The sequence below is a fragment of the Carassius gibelio genome, chromosome A5, assembly GCF_023724105.1.
Source record: "Carassius gibelio isolate Cgi1373 ecotype wild population from Czech Republic chromosome A5, carGib1.2-hapl.c, whole genome shotgun sequence".
In the NCBI taxonomy this organism is placed as follows: domain Eukaryota; kingdom Metazoa; phylum Chordata; class Actinopteri; order Cypriniformes; family Cyprinidae; genus Carassius; species Carassius gibelio.
The window spans coordinates 9,448,743-9,473,582 of NC_068375.1; the positions used below are offsets into that span (position 1 = coordinate 9,448,743).

At 46.1% G+C, this 24,840-nt stretch overlaps 2 protein-coding genes across 57 annotated transcripts in view; one reads left to right on the plus strand and one right to left on the minus strand.

Annotated features, from left to right (window-relative positions):
- The window catches only part of LOC127991607 (NACHT, LRR and PYD domains-containing protein 12), a 143,947-nt gene that overhangs the window by 44,421 nt on the left and 74,686 nt on the right, over positions 1-24,840 (plus strand). For 5 of the 7 annotated variants that reach the window (XM_052591588.1, XM_052591591.1, XM_052591590.1 and 2 more), the window contains one exon: positions 31-201. The exons of 1 other annotated variant lie outside the window; for it this stretch is intronic. In XM_052591588.1, the coding sequence (XP_052447548.1) occupies positions 31-201 (171 nt within the window). The remainder of the gene's footprint in view (positions 1-30; positions 202-24,840) is intronic. One more of the 7 variants, XM_052591592.1, reaches the window with a different exon arrangement.
- LOC127991683 (mucin-5AC-like) lies at positions 197-17,603 on the minus strand. 50 transcript variants are annotated; one of them, XM_052591617.1, is made up of 19 exons: positions 16,842-17,183; positions 16,699-16,794; positions 15,480-15,527; positions 14,357-14,452; positions 14,261-14,308; positions 14,070-14,165; positions 13,302-13,397; positions 12,966-13,013; positions 12,775-12,870; positions 10,429-10,524; positions 10,142-10,333; positions 10,001-10,048; positions 9,379-9,666; positions 9,097-9,192; positions 8,766-8,909; positions 6,561-8,093; positions 6,379-6,474; positions 6,136-6,212; positions 197-4,714 (listed from the first exon to the last, which is right to left on the minus strand). In XM_052591617.1, exons 1-16 carry the CDS (start codon positions 17,166-17,168, stop codon positions 7,569-7,571), a joined length of 2,340 nt encoding a protein of 779 aa, XP_052447577.1. In that variant the 5' UTR covers positions 17,169-17,183; the 3' UTR covers positions 197-4,714; positions 6,136-6,212; positions 6,379-6,474; positions 6,561-7,568. The 50 variants fall into 50 exon arrangements, with proteins under 50 accessions (XP_052447577.1, XP_052447578.1, XP_052447576.1 ...); XM_052591616.1 differs by lacking the exons at positions 197-4,714; positions 6,136-6,212; positions 6,379-6,474; positions 12,775-12,870 and adding exons at positions 9,193-9,237; positions 11,290-11,385; positions 11,673-11,720; positions 12,248-12,391 and having other exon boundaries at positions 7,988-8,093; positions 8,766-8,861; positions 9,097-9,144; ... (2 more) ...; positions 12,918-13,013; positions 16,842-17,603; XM_052591607.1 differs by lacking the exons at positions 197-4,714; positions 6,136-6,212; positions 6,379-6,474; positions 12,775-12,870 and adding exons at positions 11,290-11,385; positions 11,673-11,720; positions 12,248-12,391 and having other exon boundaries at positions 7,988-8,093; positions 8,766-8,813; positions 10,429-11,003; positions 12,918-13,013; positions 16,842-17,603.

Genomic DNA, 24,840 nt, shown 5'->3' on the forward strand with positions numbered 1-24,840 from the left:
AAGATTTATTCTGTATGCAATCACTTTCAGACTTTCCTCATGTAATCTCACTGCTGAGTCCTGTGAGAGTTTGTCATCAGTTTTACAGTCCTCATCCTCCCGTATGAGAGAGCTGGACCTGAGTAACAATGACCTGCAGGATACAGGTGTGAAGCTGCTTTCTGATGGACTGAAGACAAACTGTCAGCTGCAGATACTGAGGTAAATAGTTTTTACATAAAATTATAAACAACATGCTGCCACATTTAGTCTGAGTGACGCATGACACTGTATTCATTAACACACAAGAAATTCACATCTCAGAGTAACTCAGTTTGCAGTAAATCCAAACTGACTGGAATTGTATGTTATTTTGTAAATGGATTTCAAATAATGAAATAAAACAATAACATTATAATATGACATTACAACATCCTTAAAAATAATTAGAAAATCTATTTAAAATACATTTTTAGAAAGTTAATTTCAAAACGTGAGATAGTCGTAGGCTGCAGCCTAACGCATCAAAAAAGTAGTAATTTACACAAAGGCTCTTACTGCATATTATGGTTATTAAACAGTCATTATGAAAACCATTAAAACTAAATAATTTCCTTGTGTTCTATTAAGGGGCTTTCATTTCGATCTACAGGCTAATCAAAGTTAATGAAAGGCTGCAAGTTCATGAGACTTGATTCGCGTCGCAATTTACTCTGGCTCACAACATACAAAATAAGAAAATAAAAAAAAAGTTGGTTCTCAATTCCAGTCCTCTCGCCCCCTGCTCTGCACATTTTTTATGTCTCTCTTATCGCTTGAGATGTTTGTTCTATTCGAATGTAAGTGCCCTGCGAAGTGGACATCACAGAATATTCCATCATGATTCCAGTTCGAAGCGAATGTATAAGTTCCATTCTAAGTGCACTGAAGTGTGCGAGACGTGAATTTAAGTTGTATTTATTTACAGAGTTATATGATGACACATTTGTCCGTGTGGTAAGATTTTTTGCAGGCTTCTGCTGGCTTCACTAACACCTGGATATGGATATGCTGGTCCACTAGCTAGACCAGCACTAAACCAGCATAAACCAGCCTGGACCAGCTCGGAATCCAAGCTGGATTATTCAGAATTTTTCAGATGGGGCATGACACAAGTGTATGTTCCATCAATGTTCTGGGGTATGGATTATATAATCTGTATCACATATGAACCTGCAAATTACCGTATTTTTCGGACTATAAGTCGCACCTGAGTATAAGTCGCATCAGTCCAAAAATACGTCATGATGAGGAAAAAAACATATATAAGTCGCACTGGACTATAAGTCACATTTATTTAGAACCAAGAGAAAACATTACCATCTACAGCCGCGAGAGGGCGCTCCTTGTTTTGAGTGTAGACTACAGGAGAACTGAGCAGCATAGAGCGCCCTCTTGTGGCTGTAGACGGTAATGTTTTCTCTTGGTTCAGGTCTCTTAGTTCATGTCAAATTAATTTTGATAAATAAGTCGCACCTGACTATAAGTCACAGGACCAGTCAAACTATGAAAAAAAAGTGTGACTTATAGTCCGGAAAATAAGGTAGTTAGCTATAGCAGAACCAGGGGCCTTATGTACACAACAAAATCACTGGTGTAAAAAGAACACCCACAGTTTCAAATTTAACACCAGCAAAGTGTCTCTATGTGTCCACACTATATGGTGTAAATGTTACACTTTTGATAGTGTTAACGTTTTGTCACCCTTTGTGTGTAAATTCTACACTCATTATTATTAATCCTATTCAACACTATTCATTGTTGTTTCTGCACTACACCAGTGTTAGTATTCAATTATAGCGCAGAACAAAGTGCAGCCATTAAGTTGACCCAACAGGGTACTGTGTATCATGTAAAAATAATTCGAATGATGGAAATATTACATCTATATAATAAAAAGGGTATACCTGAAAGAAAATTACGCATTTAACTGTTTGGTTACCAAAATTCTGCAAAATATCTTCTTTTGTGCTCAAGAGAAGAAAGAAACTCTATGAAACTATGAATAGCACATCCTTGATATTCATGAAATTAATGATATTATTTTTTAAATATATAATTATTTAAATAAGTATCATTTGTAGGCTACACCCATGATTGTTTGTTTATTTATTTACTTATTATTGAACATGCAGGTATTTACATTCTCAGATGTGTTAAATGTAAATAAATACATACAAATAAATAGAATTAAGAAAATATTACATCTATATAATAAAAAAGGTATACTAGAAAGAAGATTACACATTTTTTAGGCCCATAGTATCCAGTGGCTTACTGTAATAGGTGATTTCATATAATAATGTAAATTCATTACTTGTTTGAATTTCAGCATACAGTGGAATCATAAGCTACTAGTCATAAAATTAATTAGGGTCCTTGACAAATTATAATGAAATGCATCCAAACTGGATAAAGGGGCCTCAATACTTTGTCCCCTACGAGACATAATGTCATAAAAGGGTGAAAAACATGATTTACATCAATTAATCCCATGTGTTAGCTCTATCTTTCCATCCTCCCTTTTGTGTGACTGACTGGAGTTAAGTCGAGTTCAGACTGCACGATTTTCAAAGTAGTCGGTTCACTATTATTTTCACACTGCATGACTATCTTGGCCAGCATTCAGTCACTGCTGTGTTCACACTGCACGATGGATCGGCGACAGAAGGTTTCACACTGCATGACTTTACAATAGGAAGAATCGCCGACAGCTCTGTCTGGCACGCAAATGTTTCACAACCAAACACACGCGAGATGTGACAAGGAAACAACGCGATATCACACGTGCAAGACCGGAGTTTTCACGTGAGACCGGGATAGCTCAGATGAAACGTCAAACAGACAAGGGTGCTCCTGCTAAATTTATACTAATTTATCTTCCATTTCATGGGTCCAAATAGACCGAGAAGAAAGCCTTTTTCTGTAATGAAGCCATGCTTGCTGATATTGTGGTTTATAACTCCTCCCCGAACTCCCCGCTGCTCTGTATCTTGCTCTCTCATTGGCTGTCGGTCATTGCCGATGTAGTTTTCAGTCAGAACACTTTTCAGACAGCATGATTTTGAATCGCCGACAGGTCCAGATATTTAGCATGCCAAATATCTCACGGGCGTCGGTGACTCATCGGCGATTCTCTCAGATCGCGTCATTGCTCATTCATACTGCGTGATTGTCACTCGCGTGAACGAGCTCAGATTTGCCTGTGATTTCGGGCATTTGTTGGCGATTTCTCAAAACCTGTCGGCGAGCCAAAAACTGGGCTAAAATCATGCAGTCTGAACGCGGCTTTAGTAAACTGCTGCTGTAAATCTCCTCTCATGGCAAAAGCAGACACAGAAGAGGGGCAGTACAGCTGTGGAAAGATTGCTCTCTCATCTCCTCCTTTTGACAAATTCATTCCCGATTAAATTAAGGTCTACTGTACAGTAGAGATGTCAGTTCAAGGGTTAAGTTATGTTTTAGGTGGGATATTGAATGGAAAAAGAACTAAACAAGACCAATAACCTTGATTCATTAACCTGTTAACACAGTCTACCCTATTTCCCCATGATATGTACTTACAAGTTATTTGCCCACCGGCAACTATAGTTGCCGCTTGGACAATTGATTAAGTTTACAAAAAACTATAGCTCTCTTGGAAGATTTGTTTTGTTTGGATGATTCTAGAGACCTTCATGATTATATTGATATATATGTCAACAATAAAAATGTATTAGTATTATGAAAATTACATTTCTTTGGGAGGGTTTGCCTTCGCCATGCTTCCTGGAAGTAGGGATAAGAAGTTGACAGCCTCATGTGACAGGAAGGAAGTGGATACCTTATTTTTTTTTTTTTTCTTGAAATCCTTTATTAGGTGTTTACTTGCATAAACTACAGTTGCCGTTGGGCTTAAATGGCAGGACATATTTGCAGAAAATATTGCAAAACTTTGAGGTACACCAAATTTAACATTCACATTCAAACACCACATTTCAATGCGTTTAAAAAAGCTACACAATTTGCAGTTAATTCCAATCTGAAACAAAAACACAACAGGGAACACTGCAAGTTCTCTCATCACTGGCATATGAAAACTGCATAGGGTCTATAGTATATCAAATCATCCATGCAAATGAGAGTGAAAATATTACCCACCTCCTTAGTACAGAATGCATGCACCTGCTCAAAACACAACTTGTTATTCAGTTCCATATTTTTTTACCCAGGTTGTAGTGTAGACACTTGGTACATTCCATGGGTCATGATGGGTCATGACAGTCATGCACATATGCACCAGGATGCAGGTTTTTCACCCAGTCCTTCTTTGCTTGTAGAAAGCAAAGTAAAGTCTTGGTCAATCTATCACACAAATAAATCATGTAAATAACAAACATTAAAATTACATTTACAATTAACATCAACATTTTAATATTTCTTACCAAGCCTGGTGTATCCAAAAAAATGGGTAAGTAATCAAGGATGAGTGAAGATTTATCTGAATCATGTATCAAATTCTGTCTGTACTTGAGAGTTGTCCTCATTTTATACTTAATAACTGGTGCGTCTGTTGAATGCTTCATCATGGATATAGCTTCTGTGCATGTTGTTGAAGATGTCTCACGCAAAAGCCTTTGGACCATCTTGGTAAACCACCTTTGATGACCCCTTAGGGTTATTAACCCTGGCCACTCTGTGGATCATAGTACTGTTCCTATCAAACAAATGTTTAGCATCAATAACGTCTGTTTCACACATGCTCCATCTGCAGTGCGTATGCGTTGTGTATTATTATTTTTTACGCTCCCATTTCCAGCTGCACGTGGTTGTGGTCTGTCAGTGCATTCCAGGAGTGCTGCAGCGATCGTTTATGCACAGAGTCTGTTTTTGCAGTGCTGCACGTGCTGAATTAAAGTGACAGTGCATTGTTTGCGGTACAAGTGAACATGGGTTGACACGGAAATGCAGAAATTTCACATTAAATTGATAAAATATGTATTTTCCACAGCCTTGCACATTATATTTGTGGCAGCGCTCCCCCAACATTATATAACCAAATTCATTTTCTGCCAGCAAGAGGCGCTTTTAGAGCAGGAGACAGGTTTCTCCGTTAACGGCTGTAAAACAGTGCTGAGCTCACAAACACTGCTTTATCAAGCATTACACGCAAGATGAAATTAATTTGACAACTGAAATTTTCTGAAGATAGACGGTTTCCTTCTGAACTACAGAGATAGAAACACTTGTGCTGTTTTTTTATTTTTAAATGTGCAGATCTTGTGTTTATTCAACGAAGTCAAAGCCTTTTTGAAAATCTATTTGTGGTGGTCATTTTTGATATTGTGGCGGCCCTCCATAAATAAATCAATGTGTGGGAAACCCGTTTCACAGTCAACACATGGCTTTTTGGCTAGGTTTAAAACAAAAAGTGAACTTTTAGATTAACAAGGCAACAATATTCACTTTCATGGAGGCAGAAAAACTAAGTTCCTTAAGACCCGTGGGATTACTTGTAATAATGATTTAAATGCAAAAGGCAAGAGTCAACTATTTCTGTCAGGTTTTCTGTCAGATGTTTGTGATAGCCTAACAAGAAAATGTCTCATTACACAAACCTAGAAGTCAAATGCATGAATACTTTGTTTATATATATATATATATATATATATATATATATATATATATATATATATATATATATATATATATATATATATATATATATAGTTTAAACTAAGGTCTACGAAATATTTTTAGTGTATTGTTATCAGAATGCTGAAAAAGGTTTTTAATTTTTTTTATATGATTTTAAATAAAAAATAATGGACAAATGTTGTATTTGTGGTCTGAACAGCCATGGATCAGTAGCAGACTGCAAACACATCCTGTGTGAAAGCACAATGAGTCCATGCTGCTTCTGCACCACATAAGTAACACACACAGACCGCATACGCACTGCAGACGGAATATTAGTGAAACAGGCATAAGTTGGCATCAGTGTATCAGGCCCAGGCAGTATAGCATGCACACAATTGTGCAGAATATTATATTGTTTACAGAAGTTCTGTGCATGACCCACTACACACAATGCTCTACCCAACTATAAAATATTTATACTTATCTTATGATACTTACAGCTACCAATAACCGTATTCTAAGCTTTACACACTTTACAAGGTTAAGATTCCTTCCACAGAATTCTGCAGATTTTTCTGGAAGAAAAATGTGCAGACAATGACAAAAAAGTCTGCAGATTCCATCGGAGATAAATCGCAGTATAATAAACAATTTGATTGACTCATGCATTTAATATGTGCAGAGAGAGAGAGAGAGAGAGAGAGAGAGAGAGAGAACAGTTTCAATGTATTATATACTTACATAAACATTCAGTGAGCGCTTATCCTTCAGATTGTGGGTGCAGTTAGCGGGAACAGGGCAGACCGGCTGCAACCACAGGAGATCGTCTGAACCCACCTAAATTCACACCAAATCAAAACACCACACTTACACCTTGTAAAGCGATCATACAAAACATACACAGAACCCTGTGAAGCACACACCAAAGAAAAGTGGCTAGCCTCCCCTGCACCACACAAGGTTCTCATTGGCTCCTGGAGAAAAGAAAAAGAAACATTAATCAAAAATTACAAAATAATTACAATTAATAAAAAAACAGATTACCGTATTTTCCAGACTATAAGTCGCACTTTTTTTCATAGTTTGGCTGGTCCTGCGACTTATAGTCAGGTGCGACTAATTTAGCAAAAATGATTTGACAATGACCAAGAGAAATGAACTAATAGAAAACATTACCATCTACAGCCGCGAGAGGTCGCTCTATGCTGCCAGAGGTGCTGCTCAGTGCTCCTGTAGTCTACACTGAGCAGCATAGAGCACCCTCTCTTGTCTGTAGACGGTAATGTTTTTCTTTTGGTTCTTGGTTCTGAATAAATGCGACTTATAGTCTAGTGCGACTTATATATGTTTTTTTCCTCATCATGGCGTATTTTTGGACTGATGCGACTTATACTCAGGTGCGACTTATAGTCCAAAAAAAAGGTACATTTACAAACACTGGATGTAGTGACTCTAGTATTTAGGCCTCCTAATGGCACAAGATACAGCTGGCACAAGCAACAGTGCCTGAAGGGCACCAGAAAAATCAAGACAGTAAATGAAGGATTATAAACTTTACATTGACCCAGTACAATGCATTGCACAAACCAGACAGTATATGTGAACAATAAAGCTGCAAAATAAATAGATAAAAAGCAACAAATAACAAGGTAAATTAACACCGTTTGTAAAAGAAACCCAAACTACAAAAGAAACAAAAGTGCCCAAAAGCAAAACATCAGCAGCATCACTTGTAGCATCTTCAGCAAGGAATCGTCTTAGAGATTGTGATTTTCCATTCCCCCTTTACGTAAAGTAAAACCAAAGCATTAAACTAAATCTACTTAACCCTATATGTGAGAAAGGGAGAAGCATACTTGCACTTAGGGTTGAACGGATTAAGACAGATGTGAAGGCGCCTGCAGTTAGACTAAAGGCAGCCCTAGTTGCACCTAACAATGGCTGAAAGAAGGGTGGGAGAAAGGATGTTGGGATGAAAGGATGTCTTTGAGTGGGGGAGAGGGGTCAAGGATGAGAGGAGCTGGGGGGAGGTAGGGGAAGGTAGGGAGAGAGTGCAAATGAGAGGTCAAGAGAGGGTAGTATAGACTGAAGGAAGGGTGGAAGAAGGAATGTTGGGAAAAAAGGATCTTTGTGAGTGGGGTGTGTGGCAAGATGCAGGAAGGGAGGGAGGGAGAGAATGGAAAGAGGTTTTGAAAATAGAATTGTAGGTTGAAGGAGACCGGTTGGTCTGTGTGAGCAAACACTATAGAATATGCAATGCTCAATAGATCGCTCAATGCAGTAAGCCCCGCCTTCCGCATGAAAGAGCCGAACATTAAGTAAATGCATGGAGGTGCTGTTGCAGCTGTATGATCGTCCACCTGAGGCGCTGTTGTGGTGGTACTGTTGTTAGCTGTATGATCATTTACCTGAGGCGCTGCCGTGGTGGTGCTGTTGTTGGCTGTATGATCGTCCACCTGAGGCGCTGCCGTGGTGGTGCTGTTGTTAGCTGTGGGATCGTCCACCTGAGGCGCTGCCGTGGTGGTGCTGTTGTTAGCTGTGGGATCGTCCAACTGAGGCGCTGCGGTGGTGGTGCTGTTGTTAGCTGTATGATCGTCCACCTGAGGCGCTGCGGTGGTGGTGCTGTTGTTAGCTGTATGATCGTCTACCTGAGGTGCTGCCGTGGTGGTGCTGTTGTTACCTCTCGGATCGTCCACCTGAGTTGCTGCCGTGGTGGTGCTGTTGTTAGCTGTGGGATCGTCCACCTGAGTTGCTGCCGTGGTGGTGCTGTTGTTAGCTGTGGGATCGTCCAACTGAGGCGCTGCGGTGGTGGTACTGTTGTTAGCTGTATGATCGTCCACCTGAGGCGCTGCCGTGGTGGTGCTGTTGTTAGCTGTGGGATCGTCCACCTGAGGCGCTGCCGTGGTGGTGCTGTTGTTAGCTGTGGGATCGTCCACCTGAGGCGCTGCGGTGGTGGTGCTGTTGTTAGCTGTATGATCGTCCACCTGAGGCGCTGCCGTGGTGGTGCTGTTGTCAGCTGTGGGATCGTCCACCTGAGGCGCTGCCGTGGTGGTGCTGTTGTTAGCTGTGGGATCGTCCAACTGAGGCGCTGCTGTGGTGGTGCTGTTGTTAGCTGTATGATCGTCTACCTGAGGTGCTGCCGTGGTGGTGCTGTTGTTAGCTGTGGGATCGTCCACCTGAGGCGCTGCGGTGGTGGTGCTGTTGTTAGCTGTATGATCGTCCACCTGAGGCGCTGCCGTGGTGGTGCTGTTGTTAGCTGTGGGATCGTCCACCTGAGGCGCTGCGGTGGTGGTGCTGTTGTAGCTGTATGATCGTCCACCTTAGGTGCTGCCATGGTGCTGTTATTTTCTGTATGATTGTCCACCTGAGGCGCTGCCGTGGTGGTGCTGTTGTAGCTGTATGATCATGCACCTGAGGCGCTGCCGTGGTGGTGCTGTTATTAGCTGTATGATTGTCCACCTGAGGCGCTGCCGTGGTGGTGCTGTTGTTAGCTGTATGATCGTCCACCTGAGGCGCTGCCGTGGTGGTGATGTTGTTAGCTGTGGGATCGTCCACCTGAGGCGCTGCCGTGGTGCTGTTATTTTCTGTATGATTGTCCACCTGAGGCGCTGCCGTGGTGGTGCTGTTGTTAGCTGTATGATTGTCCACCTGAGGTGCTGCCGTGGTGCTGTTATTTTCTGTATGATTGTCCACCTGAGGCGCTGCCGTGGTGGTGCTGTTGTTAGCTGTATGATCGTCCACCTGAGATGCTGCCGTGGTGGTGCTGTTGTTAGCTGTTTGATCATCCACCTGAGGCACTGGTGTGGTGGTGCTGTTGTTACCTCTCGGATCGTCCACCTGAGTTGCTGCCGTGGTGGTGCTGCTGTTAGCTGTGGGATCGTCCACCTGAGGCGCTGCCGTGGTGGTGCTGTTGTTAGCTGTATGATCGTCCACCTGAGGCGCTGCCGTGGTGGTGCTGTTGTTAGCTGTGGGATCGTCCACCTGAGGCGCTGCCATGGTGGTGCTGTTGTTAGCTGTATGATCGTCCACCTGAGGCTCTGCCGTGGTGGTGCTGTTGTAGCTGTATGATCGTCCACCTGAGGCGCTGCCGTGGTGGTGCTGTTGTTAGCTGTATGATTGTCCACCTGAGGTGCTGCCGTGGTGGTGCTGCTGTTAGCTGTGGGATCGTACACCTGAGGGGCTGCCGTGGTGGTGCTGTTATTAGCTGTATGATCTTCCACCAGAGGCGCTGCCGTGGTAGAGCTTTTGTAGCTGTATGATCATCCACCTTAGGCGCTGCCGTGGTGGTGCTGTTGTTAGCTGTGGGTTCGTCCACCTGAGGCGCTGCCATGGTGGGGCTGTTGTTAGCTGTATGATCGTCCACCTGAGGCGCTGCCGTGGTGGTGATGTTGTTAGCTGTGGGATCGTCCACCTGAGGTGCTGCCGTGGTGCTGTTATTTTCTGTATGATTGTCCACCTGAGGCGCTGCCGTGGTGGTGCTGTTGTTAGCTGTATGATCGTCCACCTGAGATGCTGCCGTGGTGGTGCTGTTGTTAGCTGTGGGATCGTCCACCTGAGGCGCTGCCGTGGTGGTGCTGTTGTTAGCTGTGGGATCGTCCACCTGAGGCGCTGCCGTGGTGGTGCTGTTGTTAGCTGTGGGATCGTCCACCTGAGGCGCTGCCATGGTGGTGCTGTTGTTAGCTGTATGATCGTCCACCTGAGGCTCTGCCGTGGTGGTGCTGTTGTAGCTGTATGATCGTCCACCTGAGGCGCTGCCTTGGTGGTGCTGTTGTTAGCTGTATGACCGTCCACCTGAGGCGCTGCCGTGGTGGTGCTGTTGTTAGCTGTATGATTGTCCACCTGAGGTGCTGCCGTGGTGGTGCTGCTGTTAGCTGTGGGATCGTACACCTGAGGGGCTGCCGTGGTGGTGCTGTTATTAGCTGTATGATCTTCCACCAGAGGCGCTGCCGTGGTGGAGCTTTTGTAGCTGTATGATCATCCACCTTAGGCGCTGCCGTGGTGGTGCTGTTGTTAGCTGTGGGTTCGTCCACCTGAGGCGCTGCCATGGTGGGGCTGTTGTTAGCTGTATGATCGTTTACCTGAGGCGCTGGCGTGGTGGTGCTGTTGTTAGCTGTGGGATCGTCCACCTGTGGCGTTGCTGTGGTGTTGCTGTTGTTAGCTGTATGATCATCCACCTGAGGCACTGCCGTGGTGGTGCTGTTGTTAGCTGTATGATCGTTTACCTGAGGCGCTGCCGTGGTGGTGCTGTTGTTAGCTGTGGGTTCGTCCACCTGAGGCGCTGCCATGGTGGGGCTGTTGTTAGCTGTATAATCGTCCACCTGAGGCGCTGCCGTGGTGGTGCTGTTGTTAGCTGTGGGTTCGTCCATCTGAGGCGCTGCCGTGGTGGTGCTGTTGAAGCTGTATGATCATCCACCTGAGGCACTGCTGTGGTGGTGCTGTTGTTGGCTGTATGATCGTCCACCTGAGGTGCTGCCGTGGTGGTGCTGTTGTTAGCTCTGGGATCGTCCACCTGAGGCGCTGCCGTGGTGGTGCTGTTGTTAGCTGTGGGATCGTCCACCTGAGGCGCTGCTGTGTTGGTGCTGTTGTAGCTGTATGATTGTCCACCTGAGGCCCTGCCGTGGTGGTGCTGTTGTTAGCTGTGGGTTCGTCCACCTGAGGCGCTGCCATGGTGGGGCTGTTGTTAGCTGTATGATCGTCCACCTGAGGCGCTGCCGTGGTGGTGCTGTTGTTGGCTGTATGATCGTCCACCTGAGGTGCTGCCGTGGTGGTGCTGTTGTTAGCTCTGGGATCGTCCACCTGAGGCGCTGCCGTGGTGGTGCTGTTTCTTAGCTGTGGGATCGTCCACCTGAGGCGCTGCCGTGGTGGTGCTGTTGTAGCTGTTTGATCATGCACCTGAGGCGCTGCCGTGGTGGTGCTGTTATTAGCTGTATGATTGTCCACCTGAGGCGCTGCGGTGGTGGTGCTGTTGTAGCTGTATGATCGTCCACCTGAGGTGCTGCCGTGGTGGTGCTGTTATTTTCTGTATGATTGTCCACCTGAGGTGCTGCCGTGGTGGTGCTGTTGTTAGCTGTATGATCGTCCACCTGAGGCGCTGCTGTGGTGGTGATGTTGTTAGCTGTATGATCGTCCACCTGAGGCGCTGCTGTGGTGGTGCTCTTGTTAGCTGTGGGATCGTACACCTGTGGTGTTGCTGTGGTGTTGCTGTTGTTAGCTGTATGATCATCCACCTGAGGCACTGCTGTGGTGGTGCTGTTGTTAGCTGTATGATCGTTTACCTGAGGCGCTGCCGTGGTGGTGCTGTTGTTAGCTGTGGGTTCGTCCACCTGAGGCACTGCCATGGTGGGGCTGTTGTTAGCTGTATAATCGTCCACCTGAGGCGCTGCCGTGGTGGTGCTGTTGTTGGCTGTATGATCGTGCACCTGAGGTGCTGCCGTGGTGGTGCTGTTGTTAGCTCTGGGATCGTCCACCTGAGGCGCTGCCGTGGTGGTGCTGTTGTTAGCTGTGGGATCGTCCACCTGAGGCGCTGCCGTGTTGGTGCTGTTGTAGCTGTATGATCATGCACCTGAGGCGCTGCCGTGGTGGTGCTGTTATTAGCTGTATGATTGTCCACCTGAGGCGCTGCCGTGGTGGTGCTGTTGTTAGCTGTGGGTTCGTCCACCTGAGGCGCTGCCATGGTGGGGCTGTTGTTAGCTGTATGATCGTTTACCTGAGGCGCTGGCGTGGTGGTGCTGTTGTTAGCTGTGGGATCGTCCACCTGTGGCGTTGCTGTGGTGTTGCTGTTGTTAGCTGTATGATCATCCACCTGAGGCACTGCCGTGGTGGGGCTGTTGTTAGCTGTATGATCGTCCACCTGAGGCGCTGCCGTGGTGGTGCTGTTGTTGGCTGTATGATCGTCCACCTGAGGTGCTGCCGTGGTGGTGCTGTTGTTAGCTCTGGGATCGTCCACCTGAGGCGCTGCCGTGGTGGTGCTGTTTCTTAGCTGTGGGATCGTCCACCTGAGGCGCTGCCGTGGTGGTGCTGTTGTAGCTGTTTGATCATGCACCTGAGGCGCTGCCGTGGTGGTGCTGTTATTAGCTGTATGATTGTCCACCCGAGGCGCTGCCGTGGTGGTGCTGTTGTAGCTGTATGATCATGCACCTGAGGCGCTGCCGTGGTGGTGCTGTTATTAGCTGTATGATCGTCCACCTGAGGCGCTGCCGTGGTGGTGATGTTGTTAGCTGTGGGATCGTCCACCTGAGGCGCTGCGGTGGTGGTGCTGTTGTAGCTGTATGATCGTCCACCTGAGGTGCTGCCGTGGTGGTGCTGTTATTTTCTGTATGATTGTCCACCTGAGGCGCTGCCGTGGTGGTGCTGTTGTTAGCTGTATGATCGTCCACCTGAGGCGCTGCTGTGGTGGTGATGTTGTTAGCTGTGGGATCGTCCACCTGAGGCGCTGCCGTGGTGGTGCTGTTATTAGCTGTATGATCGTTCACCTGAGGCGCTGCCGTGGTGGTGCTGTTATTAGCTGTATGATCGTCCACCTGAGGCGCTGCCGTGGTGGTGATGTTGTTAGCTGTGGGATCGTCCACCTGAGGCGCTGCCGTGGTGGTGCTGTTATTAGCTGTATGATTGTCCACCTGAGGCTCTGCCGTGGTGGTGCTGTTATTAGCTGTATGATTGTCCACCTGAGGCGCTGCCGTGGTGGTGCTGTTGTTAGCTGTATGATCGTCCACCTGAGGCGCTGCCGTGGTGGTGATGTTGTTAGCTGTATGATCGTCCACCTGAGGCGCTGCCGTGGTGGTGCTGTTATTAGCTGTATGATCGTTCACCTGAGGCGCTGCCGTGGTGGTGCTGTTGTTAGCTGTGGGATCGTCCACCTGAGGCGTTGCTGTGGTGTTGCTGTTGTTAGCTCTATGATCATCCACCTGAGGCACTGCCGTGGTGGTGCTGTTGTTACCTCTGGGATCGTCCACCTGAGTTGCTGCCGTGGTGGTGCTGTTGTTAGCTGTATGATCGTCCACCTGAGGCGCTGCCGTGGTGGTGCTGTTATTAGCTGTATGATCGTTCACCTGAGGCGCTGCCGTGGTGGTGCTGTTATTAGCTGTATGATCGTTCACCTGAGGCGCTGCCGTGGTGGTGCTGTTATTAGCTGTATGATTGTCCACCTGAGGCGCTGCCGTGGTGGTGCTGTTATTAGCTGTATGATTGTCCACCTGAGTTGCTGCCGTGGTGGTGCTGTTGTTAGCTGTATGATCGTCCACCTGAGGCGCTGCCGTGGTGGTGATGTTGTTAGCTGTATGATCGTCCACCTGAGGCGCTGCCGTGGTGGTGCTGTTATTAGCTGTATGATCGTTCACCTGAGGCGCTGCCGTGGTGGTGCTGTTATTAGCTGTATGATTGTCCACCTGAGGCGCTGCCGTGGTGGTGCTGTTATTAGCTGTATGATTGTCCACCTGAGGCGCTGGCGTGGTGGTGCTGTTGTTAGCTGTGGGATCGTCCACCTGAGGCGTTGCTGTGGTGTTGCTGTTGTTAGCTGTATGATCATCCACCTGAGGCACTGCCGTGGTGGTGCTGTTGTTACCTCTGGGATCGTCCACCTGAGTTGCTGCCGTGGTGGTGCTGTTGTAGCTGTATGATCGTCCACCTGAGGCACTGCCGTGGTGGTGCTGTTGTTAGCTGTGGGATCGTCCACCTGAGTCGCTGCCATGGTGGTGCTGTTGTTAGCTGTATGATCGTTCACCTGAGGCGCTGCCGTGGTGGTGCTGTTGTTAGCTGTGGGATCGTCGACCTGAGGCGCTGCCGTGGTGGTGCTGTTGTTAGCTGTATGATCGTCCACCTGCTGTGCTGCCGTGGTGGTGCTGTTGTCAGCTGTGGGATCTTCCACCTGAGGCGCTGCCATGGTGGTGCTGTTGTTAGCTGTATGATCGTCCACCTGAGGCTCTGCCGTGGTGGTGCTGTTGTAGCTGTATGATCGTCCACCTGAGGCGCTGCCTTGTTGGTGCTGTTGTTAGCTGTATGATCGTCCACCTGCTGTGCTGCCGTGGTGGTGCTGTTGTCAGCTGTGGGATCTTCCACCTGAGGCGCTGCCATGGTGGTGCTGTTGTTAGCTGTATGATCGTCCTCCTGAGGCTCTGCCGTGGTGGTGCTGTTGTAGCTGTATGATCGTCCACCTGAGGCGCTGCCATGGTGGTGCTGCTGTTAGCTGTGGGATCGTACACCTGAGGGGCTGCCGTGGTGGTGCTTTTGTAGCTGTATGATCATCCACCTTAGGCGCTGCCGTGGTGGTGCTGTTGTTAGCTGTGGGTTCGTCCACCTGAGGCGCTGCCATGGTGGGGCTGTTGTTAGCTGTATGATCGTTTACCTGAGGCGCTGGCGTGGTGGTGCTGTTGTTAGCTGTGGGATCGTACACCTGAGGGGCTGCCGTGGTGGTGCTGTTGTTAGCTGTATGATCATCCACCTGAGGCACTGCCATGGTGGTTCTGTTGTTAGCTGTATGATCGTTTACCTGAGGCGCTGCCGTGGTGGTGCTGTTGTTAGCTATGGGTTCGTCCACCTGAGGCGCTGCCGTGGTGGTGCTGTTGTTAGCTGTGGGATCGTCCACCTGAGGCGTTCCTGTGGTGTTGCTGTGGTGTTGCTGTTGTTAGCTGTATGATCATCCACCTGAGGCACTGCCGTGGTGGTGCTGTTGTTAGCTGTATGATCGTTTACCTGAGGCGCTGCCATGGTGGGACTGTTGTTAGCTGTGGGTTCGTCCACCTTAGGCGGTGGCGTGGTGGTGCTGTTGTTAGCTGTGGGATCGTCCACCTGAGGCGTTCCTGTGGTGTTGCTGTGGTGTTGCTGTTGTTAACTGTATGATCATCCACCTGAGGCACTGCCGTGGTGGTGCTGTTGTTAGCTGTATGATCGTCCACCTGAGGCGTTGCTGTGGTGTTGCTGTTGTTAGCTGTATGATCGTTTACCTGAGGCGCTGCCGTGGTGATGCTGTTGTTAGCTGTATGATCGTTTACCTGAGGCGCTGCCGTGGTGGTGCTGTTGTTAGCTATGGGTTCGTCCACCTGAGGCGCTGCCGTGGTGGTGCTGTTGTTAGCTGTGGGATCGTCCACCTGAGGCGCTGCCGTGGTGGTGCTGTTGTTAGCTGTGGGATCGTCCACCTGAGGCGTTCCTGTGGTGTTGCTGTGGTGTTGCTGTTGTTAGCTGTATGATCATCCACCTGAGGCACTGCCATGGTGGTGCTGTTGTTAGCTGTATGATCGTTAACCTGAGGCGCTGCCGTGGTGGTGCTGTTGTTAGCTATGGGTTCGTCCACCTGAGGCGCTGCCGTGGTGGTGCTGTTGTTAGCTGTATGATCGTTTACCTGAGGCGCTGCCATGGTGGGACTGTTGTTAGCTGTGGGTTCGTCCACCTTAGGCGGTGGCGTGGTGGTGCTGTTGTTAGCTGTGGGATCGTCCACCTGAGGCGTTCCTGTGGTGTTGCCGTGGTGGAGCTGTTGTTAGCTCTGGGATCGTCCACCTGAGGCGCTGCCGTGGTGGTGCTGTTGTTAGCTGTATGATCGTCCACCTGAGGCGTTGCTGTGGTGTTGCTGTTGTTAGCTGTATGATCGTTTACCTGAGGCGCTGCCGTGGTGATGCTGTTGTTAGCTGTGGGTTCGTCCACCTGAGGCGCTGCCATGGTGGGGCTGTTGTTAGCTGTATGATCGTCCACCTGAGGCGCTGCCTTGGTGGTGCTGTTGTTAGCTGTATGATAGTCCACCTGAGGCGCTGCCGTGGTGGTGCTGTTGTGAGCTGTATGATAGTCCATCTGAGGCGCTGCCGTGGTGGTGCTGTTGTTAGCTGTATGATCGTCCTCCTGAGGCGCTGCCGTGCTGGTGCTTTTGTAGCTCTATGATCATCCACCTTAGGCGCTGCCGTGGTGGTGCTGTTATTAGCTGTATGATCGTCCACCTGAGGCGCTGCCGTGGTGGTGCTGTTGTTAGCTGTGGGATCATCCACCTGAGGCGCTGCCGTGGTGGTGCTGTTGTAGCTGTATGATCGTCCGCCTGAGGCGCTGTCGTGGTGGTGCTGTTGTAGCTGTATGATCGTCCACCTGAGGCGCTGCCGTGGTGGTGCTGTTGTTAGCTGTGGGATCATCCACCTGAGGCGCTGCCGTGGTGGTGCTGTTGTTAGCTGTGGGATCATCCACCTGAGGCGCTGTCGTGGTTGTGCTGTTGTAGCTGTATGACCGTCCACCTGAGGCGCTGCCGTGGTGGTGCTGTTGTAGCTGTATGACCGTCCACCTGAGGCGCTGCCGTGGTGGTGCTGTTGTAGCTGTATGATCGTCCACCTGAGGCGTTGCCTTGGTGGTGCTGTTGTAGCTGTATGATCGTCCACCTGAGGCGCTGCCGTGGTGGTGCTGTTGTTAGTTGTGGGATCATCCACCTGAGGCGCTACCATGGTGGTGCTGTTGTTAGCTGTGGGATTGTCCACCTGAGTGCTGCCATGGTGGTGCTGTTGTAGCTGTATGATCGTCCACCTGAGGCGCTGCCGTGGTGGTGCTGTTGTTAGTTGTGGGATCATCCACCTGAGGCGCTACCATGGGGTTGCTGTTGTTATCTCTGGGATTGTCCACCTGAGTGCTGCCGTGGTGGTGCTGTTGTAGCTGTATGATCGTCCACCTGAGGCGTTGCCTTGGTGGTGCTGTTGTAGCTGTATGATCGTCCACCTGAGGCGCTGCCATGGTAGTGGTGTTGTAGCTGTATGATCGTCCACCTGAGGCACTGCCGTGGTGGTGCTGTTGTTAGTTGTGGGATCATCCACCTGAGGCGCTACCATGGTGGTGCTGTTGTTATCTCTGGGATTGTCCACCTGAGTGCTGCCATGGTGGTGCTGTTGTAGCTGTATGATCGTCCACCTGAGGCGCTGCCGTGGTGGTGCTGTTGTTAGTTGTGGGATCATCCACCTGAGGCGCTACCATGGTGGTGCTGTTGTTATCTCTGGGATTGTCCACCTGAGTCCTGCTGTGATGGTGCTGTTGTTAGCTGTGGGATCATCCACTTGAGGCGCTGCCATGGTGGTGCTGTTGTTATCTCTGGGATTGTCCACCTGAGTCCTGCTGTGATGGTGCTGTTGTTAGCTGTGGGATCGTCCACCTGAGGTGCTGCCGTGGCGGTGCTGTTTTTAGCTGTATGATCGTCCACCTGAGGCGCTGCCGTGGTGGTGCTTTTGCTAGCTGTATGATCATGCACCTGAGGCGCTGGCGTGGTGGTGCTGTTATTAGCTGTATGATTGTCCACCTGAGGCGCTGCCATGGTGGTGCTGTCGTAGCTGTATGATCGTCCACCTGAGGCGCTGCCGTGGTGGTGCTGTTGTAGCTGTTTGATCGTCCACCTGAGGCGCTGTCGTGGTGGTGCTCTTGTTAGCTGTGGTATCGTCCACTTCAGGCGCTGCCGTGGTGGTGTTGTTTTTAGGTGTATGATCGTCCACCTGAGGCGCTGCTGTGGTGGTGCTGTTATGGCTGTATGATCATTCACCTGAGGCGCTGCCGTGGTGGTGCTGTTGTTAGCTGTGGGATCGTCCACCTGTGGTGCTGCTATGGTGGTGCTGTTGTGGCTATATGATCGTTCACCTGAGGCGCTGCTGTGGTGGTGCTGTTGTCGCTTCTGACGCTGTTTGTTGTTCAAGAGAGGCTTGAAACAAAGAATGCGACAGCTGAAACCCATGTCTTGCATACGTCTGTGCGTAGTTGTTCTTGAAAGATTCCATTCTTTGTGAATCTCCCCCACATTTTTTAATGGTTTTGTTTCACAATCCTTCCCAGGGTGCGCTTATCCCTATTGCTTGTACACTTTTTTCTACCACATCTTTTCCTTCCCTTCACCTTTCTATTAATGTGCTTGGACACAGAGCTCTTTGAACAGCCAGCCTCTTTTGCAATGACCTTTTCTGACTTACCCTCCTTGTGCAAACTGGCAAGTCAGCAGTCTTCCCCATGATTGTGTAGTCTACAGAACTAGACTGAGAAACCATTTAAAGGCTTTGCAGGTGTTTCTCGAGTTAATTAGCTGATAAGAGTGTGGCACCAGGTGTCTTCAATATTGAACCTTTTCACAATATTCTAATTTTCTGATATACTGAATTTGGGATTTTCCTTAGTTTTCAGATATAATCATCAAAATTAAAAGATATAAACATTTTAAATATATCAGTCTGTGTGGAATGAATGAATATAATATACAAGTTTCACTTTGTGAATGGAATTAGTGAAATGATATGATATGAAGTGAAGTGATATTCTAATTATATGACCAGCACCTGTATTCCTGTAAACAGCTGAAGAAATGGTGGGAAAAGGATGTTGGGATGAAAGCATGTTTGTGAGTGGGGTGTGTTGCAAGGTGAAGGGAGGGAGGTTGGGAGGGAAAACGTGTGATTTTGGTTTTGGACCCAAAAACGTGTAAGGGGATGGTTAGAGTCGTCGACGAAGAGAGGGTCCAGAGCAGATTCAGATTGAGGGTTCCGGCGTTGGACACAAAAAAAGAAAGCCTGATGAGGTTGAATTGGAGATAGGAGATAAACATTTTTTAAATGGAGTGGCCTTTCCTTTCTTGGTCCATATTTCTTTATTTAATGAAGTAAGCGATAGTTTTGGTATCAAGTATAGACAAATCAGAGATTGTCAGGTGGAGTTTGAGGTTGAATTTAGGGGTTATTGAAATTTCTGAGCATCTCAGAAAACCGAAAAAGCCAATAAAAACATGACATCTAGAAATTTCTCTGAGAATCTGAGACTTTATGGTATTACGCGTAGGAAGTAGTTCAAGAGTGGTAGCACTCAGTGGAGTAGGTAGAGGGGCCACTGTGAATAAAAGTGTACCGAGGTTTGGTTTGGCTAGAAGTTATAAGGAAGATAGGGAGGGGCTGTAACCGTTTGCGGAGGCAGCCTCACGCACGGATTAACCCCCGGTGCTTGGGGAAGACCATAAGAAGAGGAAGAGAAAGATGAAAATTAGGGAAGAGAACAGTATGCTTACTTGGGCATCTGAGCGGGTGCTGCTGGCCATTGATGGGGAAAATGGAAAGTATAATGTTAAAAGTAAGGTGGCTGAGCTTGAGCGGCTAGTGGAGGCAGCCTCATGCTAGCATCTACAACCGGAGGTAGAGTGGAAAGAAATGGAGGTTAAGAAAAGAAGGGACCATAACCGTTTGTGGAGGTAGCCTCATGCACAGATTAGCCCCTGGTGCTTGGGGAAGACCACAGGAAGAGGAAGAGAAAGATGGAAATTAGCGAGGAGGCCAGTATGCTTGCTTGGGCATATGCAGTGGGTGTTGCTGGCCACTGATCGGGAAAATCAAAATTGGAGTTGTTAAGGCAGCCTCACGCTAGCATCTACAGTCAGAGGTAGAGTGGAAAGAAATGGAGGTTAAGAAGCCTGTTGCATGCGGTGCAGCAGCTGAAGGTGCTGCAATGATTGTCTGAGAGGAGGAGGGAAGCAGTGCAGTGTGAGAAGAGCTGAATCTGGGGCACAACCTAAACTTGATTTGTCTTGAAGTTCGAGGAGAGCCGGAACTTGGTCTGGAAGACAATGTCATTTTAAATTAAGTAGGGAGCTATGAGGAAGAGGAGAATGGGCTGCAATTGTCAGCAGAGACAGTCTGACGTTTAAATCATCTTCTATGGGAGCAGGAGGCCACTGAAAAGTAAAACTGGTCATTAGAAATGAGAAAAAAAGCCTGAGATTTGTTGTCCTGAGTTGCAAGCGGAGCCAGCCTCACGCTTACTTCAGCTGCTGTAGGCCACGGGGAGGGAGTGTTTTTGTTTTTTTTTGTAATTTTTTGCACGGCTAGCAGAAAAAGCTTCACAAGCATGTGTTATGGGAGCGGGAGACCACTGAAAAGAGAGAGAGGTTAGAAGTAGCAGGAGAAATTAAGTATTGGTGACAATAAGAAAAAGATCAAATTACAAAAAGACATACTTTTCCTCTTAACCACACGAAAAGCAGTAAGTATTGAAACCGCTACTCAGCCAAGCAGCACATCAGCTAGTAGAGGCTTGGAGAGAGGTGCCTGACAGTATGCACAATGCATGCAAATTAAGTTGCCCTTTGTACATTTATTATTTTTTTTATTAGTTTGCACTGATGATTTTATATTATTTAGGTACAGTGTTGAATTTAATTTGTCAAATCAATTTCCATCCATATCTTTCGGAGTATGATGTGGGATTTACAATACAGGTAAAAATGATGATGAAAATGTGAGAAATTTCATTGTATTCTTCAAAAAATGACATCCACATCCATGATGTTATCATGTCATTAAAAACTTAATTTTTAACATGGACTATGCTATCAGCGGAGCCAGCATCGTGACTGTTACAAGCATAGACATAAGTAAATATAGCATCCATATGTATGGCTACAAGAGCTCAAGGCCTGGGCACATGCTGCGCTGTGGCCGGAAGAGCTGCGGTGAAAAATTTGAGCCGAAGCGGGAGCAAATGAGGTTTTGATGCGGTGAGAACTGGGGCATGGCCACGGCTTTTTTGAGTCCTGCAGCTGCGACTCAAAGCGAGGAGATCCAGGTCCTTTGTGGGATTATGGTGGTGACGATCGAGGCCAGTTTGGGGCTTTGCTCGATCTATTGGCCGATTTGGATAATTTGCAGGATGAAGAATAGATTGTACAGCTCCACTTTGTTTAACCTCCAGGAGAATGATACATCTGAATAAATCAGGGTTTGCTTCAGGCTTAAACACTATCCACTTTCTGATCGGATGATATAGTTGCATTGCATGATACAGGGATGTCAGGAAAGAAGTTAGAAGTCTCACCGGTGAAGGCGTGGTTAAGCCTCGGTGTTGTGGAGAGCATTTGACTAGTCGAGCAGAGCGGTGGCTTTGATGATGGAGCCTGGAGCTAAAGTGCAAAGGCGTATGCTTAGGGCTGGCAGGTTGCGACAGAGGATATGAAAAATTAGGTCTGTCATATTAAGGCCAAAGGAGCAAAACCGATTGCCGAAAAACTGTCTTAGGACAGGAGGTAGGAACGCTGTAAAGTACCAACATGCTTTTGTATTTATTGTATATATTTTTGTATGTATTTATTGTAGCTTTAAGTTCAAACGGTCATACCAAACACCAGTTTAGAAAGTCATAATGAATGACCATGCTATTTTTACTATGCTGAGTCATTGCATTTTAATTTTAAAATTAGAAATCGACTTGATTGTCTAATGTGTTATGAGACAAGGGACTGTTTATAAAGACTATAAAATGGTTATGTGTTATTTTAGCAATATTAATTTATGAGACATTATGAAATAAAGTAATAACTTACTCGTGCATCCCGTTCTTCGTTCACCATGATGGATTGATGAAGAAAAGTGTAATTTCCTTCTAATTAAGTCAGATTGCGCAAAAGGTGTGAAAAGCTGAGCTCCTTTAGTGCTGCGCTCTTGGCTTGTTATAATTGGTTGAATGTTGAGCTTGCATCTGATTGGCTAAAGAGTACGAGTGACCCACGTTGGAGAAGCGCACTTCCAGGAAAGTCTTAAAACACACACACAGTCCAAGACAATTCACACAGGAAAGAGATGATTCGCACATTCACAGTCACAATAAACTCATGATTTTTAAACATTCAAAACTCTTCGTACACAGTTGTACATTTTTTTAAGTTTTTCGTTTGTGAAATGTATTTTATGAATATGTATTTTTATTTTGTGCATGTGAATCGGTTTTTGTGAATGTACCTTCTCAGCTTTGATAGTTTAATTGATTTTAATTATCTCAAATTGGTTTATAAATGTCTAATGAATCATGTTTCAGGACTGTTTTCTGAATTGGTCAGTAGGCATCAGAACTCTCATAGGGCAAACGCACGAGCCACTATTAGGGGTGACTGTCTTGTTCCAAAGTATAAGACATCTTTTGGCCTATCTGCTTTCTCTGGAAAGGGGCCAAAACTTTGGAATGCCTTACCTACTAATTTAAAACTAGAGACCAATGGTAAAGCTTTTTAACAGAGGACTTAAACAATGATTAAAAACCAAACAACAGTGTTCACACGAATAGTTATTTATATCATATTACTATAGCAATATTGTCTGATTATGTTGTCTTTGCTTTATAGCTTTTGTATAAAAGTATTGTCTTTTTTTTCTTTTCTTTTTATAATGTTATTTTTTTCTTTTTTATTAATAACATTATTATTACTTTTATTGTTAACATTGTTATTGTTATTTATTACTATTAGCATTGTTATTTTTTTCTCTTCTCTGAAAAATCTCCTGTGTACTGGTGTTGAAAATTAGCATGCGTGCCAAAAGACTTAAGCAAGTGCATATGGTTTGTCCAATGTAACTGTGATGTCCATGTTAAAGAGCCACACAGATGGGAAATCAAAAATGACCTGTATTACAGTGTATGATGTAGCTGTCCATCAGTGTAAACAATGTGCAAAGTAATTAAACCAAAAAGTACACGATTTATAAAGTTACTGGCTTCTAAAGTAAGGAGTCTGAATCGCTGAAAGGAGTCGTTATAGATTTCAAATCTTTTGCTCATCTCTATGTACGTCACTAGGAATAATAATCTCCGCCTACTGTCTTGACTCTGACCTGCCCCCCCCCCCCCCCCACACACACAGACGCTCTGGTTGGTGTGATAGCATTATGTCGAGGAGACAGTGTGTTTTTAATTGTAAAGGCAAGTTTGTTTTATTTTCACTGCCAAAGAATGAAAATCAGAAGAACCAATGGCTAAAATTCATTTTTACCACAATAACAGAGCAGTACAACAAATCCCTTTTGCTGTGTTCACAACATTTCACTGATGACTGCTTTTCTAATCTCGGTGAGTAAAAGGCAGGATTTTCAGATCGTTTGGCCATAAAAGAGGGTTCATTACCAACTTTATTTAGACCAACGAGCATCTCCGAATCACAACGCGAAGTATGATTATATAGTTATGTGTTTGTTTTCTCCCGAGTGTCTTATCAGTATGTGTGCTGTCTGCAGCTTATCTGTGCTGATCGTCATGTACAAACACGTCATTAAAATGAAGTGTAACTCCGTGAATACTCAACGAAGAGACATGAGAGAGATATCTATAGAAAGCTTGACATGTCTACTTTAAAACTAAACAAGTGCTGCTAACAAATATTCTGTGATAAAGTAATCCATATGAAAACAACACGATGTTTGTTTTTCATGTCTCCCTTCATTATATCTAATGTGACCACGCCCCCGCGCTGAACACGCTATTCAGATTCAAACTGAAGCGCGCGGCTTGAATACACCCACACAGAAGAAAAACAGCGAGACTGTTCAAGTTTTTTATTTTACTGTTTGCTTCGCGGTGAGAGGAATAAGACATAATTCACCCCAAACAGATGCTAACGAATTGTTTACCCTGGAGGTGTGTGCGGAACAACCAATCAAAACTGACTATGTTAGTTGACCAATCAGAACACAGTATGCTACCGAAAGGTGGGGTTTAAGGAAACTGAATCTTTTGAACAGCTTCGCACGAACCGTTTGGGTATCTCTGAGAATTGAGGTAATTTTAAAATGATATTTTGGCAAAATGACAATGTTTTTTAACCTTGGATGGATTTAAACCTAATGTACAGGACTTATAAACAGTGATAGGAAGCTTAGACTTTCCATCTTACTGGCTCTTTAAATGAAAATTGAATAATAATAATATAGAATTTTGTGCATGTAAATAGGGTTTCATGCGTGTAAATTTGGCTACGCGTGTGCATCGTGTTTTTTTGCGTGAATTATTATTTAGATCGTTCTGGCTAGATAGCTCTAAGTTTAGAACGATGTTCATTTATTCGTTTCGATAAGTTTCTGGATACAAAATAAATGCTAATAAATCAATGATGATATCAGGACATTGGGAGTTAGACAATGATGAGAAAAAATAATTTCAAAGTTTGTCTGACAAAATAAAAAACAAAGAATAAGACTAAAATACTTATGTCTAATAATGATGGGGGTGGGGGTGGGGGTGGTGGTTGAAACTTTCTAATCTAAGATACTATTATTTGGCTGCTCATCTTAGGGCTATCACTGCTTGGCTTGGTGTTGATAAACAGGCCGAATGGGTCAGTATAGAACAGAATTCACCTTCTGGAGTTTCTTTGAAAGTTCTGCAATACCTATTAAAGATAACCAGATTAAAACTTTTTCCGTGTTATCTATCTTTCACAATGATCGAGTCTCGAGATCCAAGTGCGATGGC

What these genes read in the sequence shown, in the direction of transcription:
- LOC127991683 (XM_052591595.1), bottom strand. Translation starts at nt 17,168, where the DNA reads ATGATCCCACAACTAACAACAGCACCACCACGGCAGCGCCTCAGGTGG. An exon ending in CCACCACGCCAGCGCCTCAG is followed by an intron (nt 13,398 to 14,069) that starts GTGGACAATCAT and finishes GCAGCGCCTCAG; the next exon opens with GTGGACGATCATACAGCTAA. An exon ending in CCACCACGGCAGCACCTCAG is followed by an intron (nt 12,392 to 12,917) that starts GTGGACGATCAT and finishes GCAACGCCACAG; the next exon opens with GTGGACGATCCCACAGCTAA.